At 41.8% G+C, this 9,132-nt stretch overlaps 1 protein-coding gene across 1 annotated transcript in view; it reads right to left on the bottom strand.

The window, feature by feature from the left end:
- Ankdd1b (ankyrin repeat and death domain containing 1B) overlaps nucleotides 1-8,286 on the bottom strand; it is a 58,376-nt gene extending 50,090 nt beyond the window's left edge. Inside the window, exons 1-2 of the mRNA XM_013025250.1 lie at nucleotides 8,097-8,286; nucleotides 1,594-1,697 (exon numbers count right to left, since the gene is read on the bottom strand). Coding sequence (XP_012880704.1) covers nucleotides 1,594-1,697; nucleotides 8,097-8,286 — 294 coding nt within the window. The remainder of the gene's footprint in view (nucleotides 1-1,593; nucleotides 1,698-8,096) is intronic.
- Nucleotides 8,287-9,132: the final 846 nt, after the last annotated feature.

Here is a 9,132-nt window from a genome sequence, read left to right as displayed (position 1 = left end):
GAGAAGGATTGGGATTGGGGGGGACGGGGGAGGCTGGGAAGGGATGTGAAGGGTAAACAAAGGAGGAGGATGCAATGCTTGATAAGAAATGTACGCATTATCCTGCCCATGTAATTGTAATCCCTCTGTACAGTATGTTTACAAATAAAATAAAATAAAATTTTAAAAAAGACACTTGCTTATTACTTTCCCCTCCCTTCTACATTCCCTTCTTTCCTTCCTTTCTTTTCCTTTTGTTGCTAGAATTGTTATGCTATAAAATTTGACTATTTTCTATGATATAAATATTATGTAGAGTCATAACAAACATACACAAAACGTACATAGGCAAACACACACACACACACACACACCAGGTGCTGGTGTCTTACACCTATAATCCTAGCTACTCAGGAAGCTGAGATCTGAGAATTTTGGTTAGAATGCAGACTGGGTAGAAAAGTCTGACTCTTATCTCTAATAAACCACAAAAAAAAGCTAGAAGTGGAGCTCAAGTGGTAGAGCACTAGCCTTGAGCACAAAAGCTTGGGGATAGCACTTACACCCTGAGTTCAAGCCCCAGGACTGGAACAGAATACATACACATACATGCACACACACACACACACACACACACACACACACACACACACACATACTACAATACTTTCCCACTGCATGTAAAGCTTAACTTTGCAGCTTAATTTTTGTGGTCTTCCTGCCTGGGACAGACACAGACTTTGTGGAACCTGAATTTAGACTTTTAAGAAATCCTTTTAAAAGGAACAGTCAGAAGTTAAATCATTGCAGCTAAAATTATTTAGTTTTTCAGGTTTTATGAAAATAATCATATAACCATGGGAACATATTGCTAGGAACCCTCCTACACCTTAGAAAGAGGCCTGGAGAAATAGGCATCCTGAAGCTTAAACTTTATTTAGCATTCTGTCCTCAGCCATCCCTAACTTCACCCACTTCCCAAATCATCATCCAGTTGATGTAACCTTAAACTTGTTCTCCTTGAGAAGGCCTGTCTTAAGGGGCCATCTGGAAAGCCACACAAACCCAAGTAGTTTCTAACAATGGACTTCTTTCCCAAGGCCCAGGCACCTGGCCCAGGCCAGGTTTCAGAAAAGGTCTTTTCGTCCAACATATGGATGCTGCGTATTTCAAAAGCAGTAAAATAAAAATCCACACACTCCCTTGGATTTTAAATCTGGACAAACCAAACCACAAAGGACATTATGAAAAGAAAACAAACAAGATTATATAGCACAAGATGTTCTGCATTGCCAGAATGTGTGAGGCCTACAATTTAGGATCAAGTCCAGGTCTATAACCTTGACAGTGGGCTCTTTTGCCCACCCACAGACCACACAGAACTGTGTAAAGACCATGCGAACTTCCCCTCTTGTAAGATAAATGAAAACACCCAGAGCCAACTCCAGTGCTCCAACACTCAGTAATCACTATGTGATTACTGAGAGGGAGAGCTCCCCCATCTCGGCCAGCCTAATTTCTTTCTTTTCTTATTTTTACTTCAGTTGGCCTATTTTTAATCCCAAGCCACCTGTCATCTTTGTGACAAGTGACATATTTGTGAATTCTACTCACAATGTCCACTGCATTAATGTTGACCTTTTTTTCAAACAGCTTCTCCATAAGGTCCAAATTATTGCTTTTAGCAGCATTCTGAAAGCTTCTCTCATTAGGCAGGACTGAAAGAAAGCAAACAAGCATGACCAGGAGGAGGAAACAGAAAAGGCACTTTTCATAGGGCAAGGCAAACCTTATAACTCTAAAAACTTTCTCCATTGTGCTTGCTACTTAGAATGAGGGAACTTTGCTGGAATATTTTACAAAGTTGCAATAGCCCAATTCCATCCTCTCCTCATATCACAAGTATTTTTCACACCCTTAAAGAATGTTCCTGACCTTAAACAAAACATTATTCAAGAGGACCACCCTGAAGTTAGCAATGTGGTATCTGGCTTGGAGGTAAGAGGGTGGCTATAGACTTCCCAGGGGACATTGTTTGTAAAAGTTAGGACAAGATTAGACAGGGAGGGGCCCAATTGCTTGTACTACTTACAGAGATAAAACTGTTGTTTGTAGAACTTGGTTAGAGTGCCAGACCTACAGGGACATTTTCCAATACAGCCAGCATAGAAACCCCCACAAAAGCTGGATGAGAGATGTTTTATCTTCATTTACATGAAAGGACATAAAAGTAGATTTGCATTTACTATAAACCTAACACACACACACACACACACACACACACATACACACACACACACACACACACATTCAGATGGCAAGCTTTATTAACTACCACAGAAGACGTCAGGATTTATTGAGGATTTTGTCATGTAGGGGAATTGGAGAGGTCTCAAGAGACAGCAAGCATGAACCCTGGGGGATAATATCAGAATTGAGATTAAGCAGAATGAGTAACCAAACATCTCCAAAGACAAGGACCATAAGAGATTTCATAGGTGTGTTACTGAAGAGTTTCCAAGTCTTTGCCAAAGATCCTTCAGAACATTTCCAAGTCCATTCAAAGACCAAGTAGTATCTTCCTGAACGATATTATTATGGGCTGACCTTTGGCTCTCCAAAATTCATGTGCTGAAATCCTAACCCCTACTACCTCAGGATGTAGCTGCATATGGAGACTGGGCTATTAAAGAGTTAATAAATGTGAAACAAGGTTACCCAGGTGAGCTAGAATCGGATAGGACTGGTGAATATACAGAAGAGATTAATGTTGGAGATGCAGCTCAGTGGCATAGTCCTTGGATACCATGCATAAGACTCTGAAAAATAATAATAATAATATTTGGGTATAGAAATACACAGAAAAAAGACCATGGGGGAAGATCAAAGGAGAAAGAAGATAGCTATAAGACAGGAGACCTGGAGCTGGGAAGGGGCTCAGTGGTAGAGCGTTTGCCTTGCATGCATGAGGCCCTGGGTTCGATTCCTCAGCAACACATAAGTAGAAAAAGCCAGAAGTGGTGCTGCGGCTCAAGTGGTAGAGCGCTAATCTTGAGCTGAAGAGCTGAGGGACAGTGTCCAGACCCAGAGTTCAGGCCCCACAACCAACAAAAAATAAAAGAAGAAGAAGAAGAAGAAGAAGAGAGGCCCAAGAAGAAGCCAACACTATAGATCTTTGGCTTCTAGCTTCCAGATCTGTGAGAAAATGAATTTCTTTTCACAGCACTGGAGGCCTCCTGCCTCAGTAACAAAGTAAAGGCTATACCTCTTAATACTGTCAAGAAATACTATTACACTTCAAAATTCAATGAGTTTGTGTGTGGGGAGGGGATACATCCAGACCATAGCAGAGCCATTCTGTAAAATCTCTTCTACATAAATATACATACAGCTGGGTGTCATTGGCTCATGTCTATAATCCTAGCTACTTAGAAGGCTGAGATCCGAGGATCGTGGTTCAAAGCTAGCCTGGGCAGGAAAGTCCATGAGACTCTTATCTCCCATTAACCACCAGGAAACCAGAAGTGGTATTGTGGCTCCAAGTGGTAAAGTGCTAGCTTTGGGTGAAAAAGCTCAGGGACAGAGTCTAGGTTCTAGGTTCAAGCCCACGACCAATAAAAGCAAGCAAACAATAACAAAAACCCCAGCATTCATTACTCATTAGTCTTCCTTATACCAAACTGGGTGGTTAAAATGCAAAACTCAATGGCTACTTTATTTCTATAAGTGCACAGCTAAATGGTACTGGAGAAAGACCATGCTGCAGGTGACGTTGCTAGAGGCTAATGTTCATAAGTATCTTGTTCTTCCTTTCCATCTAGACACATGGAAAGATAAACATCCCAGCCTGGACACATTTGGTAAGTTCTGTTTAATGGGCTGAAGACAGAAGTGATGGTGTGTCACTTTGGACCTCCAGTTCTATTTTCCCCTACCCTGGAAGCCAGGGTTTAAATGGAGGTGCCACAGAATGGTGGTATCTCAATCAGCTTTGTAACAGGAGACAGATTTCTCATGTTTTTGCACATTATTTTTTCACTACTGAAGTCTGTATTCAGGGCTTCTGCTTGTAAGGTAGGTGCTCTACCACTTGAGTCAGATCCCTAGTCCTCATTTTTGCAAATCCATGAGCAGAAGCTTTGATGGGGCTAATTGTTTATCATCATCATCATCATCTTTGAAGGATGTCTGTGTAGAGAACAGCCTTAAAAATAGAGATACTGTCTTTCTTTGGAGCAAAGGGTGGGTTTGCTTACAGTCTTGAGGCACACTCACTGCTCTATATGAAGGCTAGGTTTGCAGTCCTCTTCCCATCCTCTTTGTGAACTGGGGCTTGTTGAGTTCACAGGAAAACCAATACTGTGGCTACAGCTCTTGCCGTCATAAAGTCCTTTTCCGACAATGAAGTATCTTCTGCTAGCATCTTTATCTCCATGGTAAGCTAACTTGTAAGCCTAGAACTTCCCATGTAATGTATATATCATCCTGCCTAAGCCTCCTGAGTGTGGCATTGTAGCCATGTGTTCCCATGCCTGGCTTCATAAAATAATTTTGAGTTATTCAAGTATAGCATCACAGTGAATTTAACAGAGCCTGGAAAAAAAACCATGCTAGATTTTAGCTCAAGCTCAAGATGTTCAATGACTTGAACACTTGAACTTGACTTGACCACAACTTACCAACCTGGTAATAGTTCTGCATTTTGGTTTCCTAACTATGACATGGACATTGTAAAACCTGTTTTCATTTAGTGCGCAAACTCATGATGGTTGATTATGTGTCCATCTTCCAAACTTGGCATTCAATGAGATTTCACTATAGCTTTGAAACCAACTATACATCAGGCCTCCAGCTCTTACCAGATAGTAAGTGTCAGGATTGACAAAATGACTCAAATGGTTAACATAACAATATTGCTCATATAAAATATCTACAGGAATATTTTTACAACATAGTCTCTTTTTATTTGTTACTTATAATATCAAGGAAAGGATAAGTGTTATTATTCTGACACTTAGCCCTTTCTAATGCTTTCTAGGAGCTGGGCAAATATGAGAAAAGAGATTCAGAACAGAAGGGGACCTTGCTAAACTAGAAAAACAAGCTCAGGCTCCTTTTTCTTGTCCTCTGCCCTATTTCATTTTCTTCTTGATATCACTGACATTATTTGAGATCATATATTCACTGTCTACTGTTCATTTCCTTCTCTAGAATACAAATTCTGTGAAGAGGATAAATACTGCTAGTGCACAAGGACTAGTAGATGCTCAGTAAATATTTATTGGATGGATGGCTAGTCAGTTCTGGGTTGGATAGCCAACTCTAGGAGAATATTACCAAGAAGGAATATAGACTTGGAATTATTGGATTGTCCTCTTTTTTTGTTAGGTCATGGGTCAAAAGGAAATCTCAAGGAAAATTAGACATTATTTTGAATTGAATGAATATTTTAAAGGGTCAAGATGTATGGGATGCAGCTAAAGCAGTTCCTGGAGGGATATTTACAGCATTAAGATAATTATATTAGAAAGGAAGACAGGTCTCTAATAAATACCTACATTTAAGTACCTACATTTAAAAGGACATTAGGTACAGTAAGTACCTACATTTAAAAAGGAAAGGACTAGGCACTGGTGGCTCACGCCTGTAATCCTAGCTACCCAGGAGGCTGAGATCTGAGGATCATGGTTCAAAGCCAGCTTGGGCAGGAAAGTCCGTGAGACTCTTATCTCCAATTAACCACCAGAAAACCAGAAGTGGCACTGTGGCTCAATTGGTAGAGTGCTAGCCTTGAGCTGAAGAGCTGAGGGACAGCGCCCAGGCCCAGAATTCAAGCCCTGTGATCAACAACAACAACAACAACAAAGGGAAGTAGTAGAATTAAGAGGTTCTTCAGGTTCTTTGTACAAAGTTCTGGATCTTCTAAAATAACCTGCAATATTGATATAGTAATAAGAGTTCAGCATAGTAGGCTTATATATTTAAATATATCTATCTACTTCTATCAATTTATCTGTCTACATGCGTAGTCAAAACATATACTTCAAGAATTCATCTTTCACAAAGTGAATTCCAATAAAACATTAAAGTTGAAAAAAGGCAAAACAGAAAAGCAAAATAAAAAAAAACCTTTTAAGCAAAAAATCAATAAAAACAAAAGCTTGTTATTTGAAGACAATAAACACCTAGCCAGATTGAGCAAGGAAAAACAAATTACCAGTATCAGGAATTAAAGAGGGCATATTGCTATAGACCTCATAGACATTAAAAGGATGATAAGTCGAGGAAGGCTGGGACCGGAGGCTTGTGAGTTTGAAGCCAACTTGAGCTACATAATGAGAATGTCTTTAAAAAAAAAAAGAAAAGAAAAAGGAGTCTGTGAATGTAGCTCAATGCCTAGCATGTGTGCAAGGACCTGGATTCAATCACCAACAAGAGGCAAGGGTGGGGAGGAGGAGGAGAATAGATTTATTTTGGTTTACAGTTTCAGACCTTTCAGTTCAAGTTGTGTGGCCCTGTTACTTTGTGCCTGTGGCAACACAATAAATCATGTCCAGAATGGGTGGCAGGGGAAGCTTATTCTCCTATAGCAGTTGAGAAACAAAAACAGAAAGACAGAAAAGGGCTTTTAGAGCCACACTCCCAATGACACAACTTCCTTCCACTAGGCCCCACCCACTAAAGGCTTACCACTTCCCATTAGTGCCTTGGGCTGGAGACCAAGTCTTCAACACATCACACTTTGAGGGACATTTATGATCCAAACTGTAACCCTCTCCAATCTCTTTGCTCTCCCCTTTACTCTCCACACTCAGCCAGGTTGGTCATCTTCCTTTTTTTTCTAGAATATATCAATTTTATTCCCCCTGCATTTGTTTGACTTTTGCTTGTCTTGCTTCTCTGTTTTTGTGGCACTAAGAAATTGAACCCAGGACTTCTTGCATATTAGGCAAGCACTCTACCACTAAGCCACATTCCCAGCCTTTGTCATGCTTGTCACCTGAACTCTCTCTATGGCTTGTTCCTTCCTCTCATTCAGGTAAATGTCTTGTCTGCCTTGACCACACATTGAAAGCTCTCCTGTGTCATGTGAAAATCATATCCCCTGATTCACGACCTTCACACCACTCAGACTCTTTCCTTAAATTGTCCTACACATTTATTTGTTTGTGCTAGTAGTGAGGCTTGAATTCAGAGCCTCATGCTCTCAACTGGCTTTTTTTCTCTCTCATGGCTGGCTTTCTGCCACTTGAGCTATGTCTGCAGTTCTAGCTTGTGGGATTTGTCTGCCAAAGCTGGCTTTGAACCTCCACCCTCAGATAACAGCCTCCTGAGTAGCTAGGATTATAGACATGAGCCACTGTCACCTGGCTTGTTTTGTCTGTCAACTCTGTGAGCTCTACAAGAGCTTTTTTTTCTACATCCACACACTGAGATTATCTAGAGAATAATAAGCTCTTGAAAATACATCTAGAATGAATGAACTGAGGTTACATTATATTAAAAAACAAAACAAAGCTGGTATACAGCTCCCAAGGCCAGTCTTTAGAAAATAAAGTTTTCCCTACCAGCTCAAAGTGGGCCTGTTAACAGATTTAAATTCTGAAGATTCTTTACCAATGTAGTCTCTTTGTGCTGTTCAGGAATCCTAAGGTATATACTTTAAACAGTTAAATGCCAAGTTTTGAAGCCACTTATTAAAATCACACAATCAATCGGTCCAGAAGTCAGGACACAAGATAACAGCAACTTGAAACTCTATTTGCAAAAGGGCTTAATCATTTCTTTAAATAGCCTTAGTACTTTCCTTCCACCCACCGTCGGGGAACGGGGGCGGGGGGGGGGGGAGGGGAGAGGGAGGATGAACCACAAGTTGGTAAGAGAGGGTTCCAAAGCTGAAAGCCAGCCAACAAGGATGCAGTGCTGGAAAGATGGATGGGGTCCCCTGGGTGGTCCAGGTACCAGTTTCCTTCCTGTAGTGTCCGCAGGCTTTGCACTGGGAATCCTCCAGTCTCCTGAATGCAGCCCACTGCACGGCCTCTCAGGAGGGCAGCCTCCCCTCCTCTTCTCGCCCCGCCCCCCTCCAATTTCCTGAGACCTTGTCCAGCAACACTCACGGAATTCGTGTCCTGAACCTGCTGCTTCCTTCTCCTGAGGCTGCTCCTGCTTCTTAGGCATCTGAGTTTGGCCACTCCGAGCCCGGGCACCCCTCAAGTCGTCCCGGAGCCCCGTCCCCGCAGCCGCCGTCCTGAGCAACAGCCCTCTGGCTGCAGTCCAGCGATTCAGGGCGCGCAGGGCGGGGTCCATGGCTCCCCGAGGGCTGAAGAGCCCGGTGGGACCCTGACCCAGGGCGCAGGCTGGGTGGCAGGTTGGCGGGGCAGGAGCGCAGGAGTGGGTCCACTCTATCCACCGGGTGGTTCGCTGGGCAACCCAGGGCCCTGCCCTGCCTTGGGCTGGTCTGGAAGAGTCCGCCTTCAGGTGTGGCATGCACCTTTCTGTGGTTTGGTTCTAGGAGAAACGAATATCTCAAGAAAACTACAAGCCTTTGTGAACTCTCAGGCTACACATTTCCATTAATTAGTTGTGCAATTTTGAGAAATGTTGCTTTGATTTATAATCAACATTTGCTATTGGAACTTAAATATTAAATAATTCCTAAATGGATCTCCAGGACTTTCTTTAGAATAAAACATGACTCTTCTGATAATTATGCAATCATCTTTCTTGACTGATTTTTTTTTCCCTAGAAAGTGAAATAATATAGAAGCAGGGAAAAAATTTTGGTCCCCCAAATAAATTTCAAATAAGAGGAATAATTTGGTTATTTTACTTTGTATTCTTAGGAATATTTTGCATTCTTAGGAATTTGAGACTTTCATCTTAATATAAATTATGTTTAATGTTGATTTCAAACTTGATTTTCTTTCAAATTATTGTGCACTGAACACTGGAACTTTCCTTTGAAGAAGAAGGAGGAGGAGGAAGGAAGGAGGAGAAGGAAGGAGGAGGAGGAGAAGGAAGAAGAGGAGGAGGAGGAGGAAGAAGGAGGAGGAGGAAGAAGGAAGGAGAAAGAAGAAAAAGAAGGAGGAAGAGGAGAGGAGGTGGGGGAGGAGGGGGAGAAGGAAGGGAGGAGGAAGAGGAGGAGGAGGAGGA

The sequence above is a fragment of the Dipodomys ordii genome, unplaced genomic scaffold, assembly GCF_000151885.1.
Source record: "Dipodomys ordii isolate 6190 unplaced genomic scaffold, Dord_2.0 Scaffold83, whole genome shotgun sequence".
Lineage (NCBI taxonomy): Eukaryota > Metazoa > Chordata > Mammalia > Rodentia > Heteromyidae > Dipodomys > Dipodomys ordii.
This window is presented reverse-complemented; position numbering and strand designations above follow the sequence as displayed.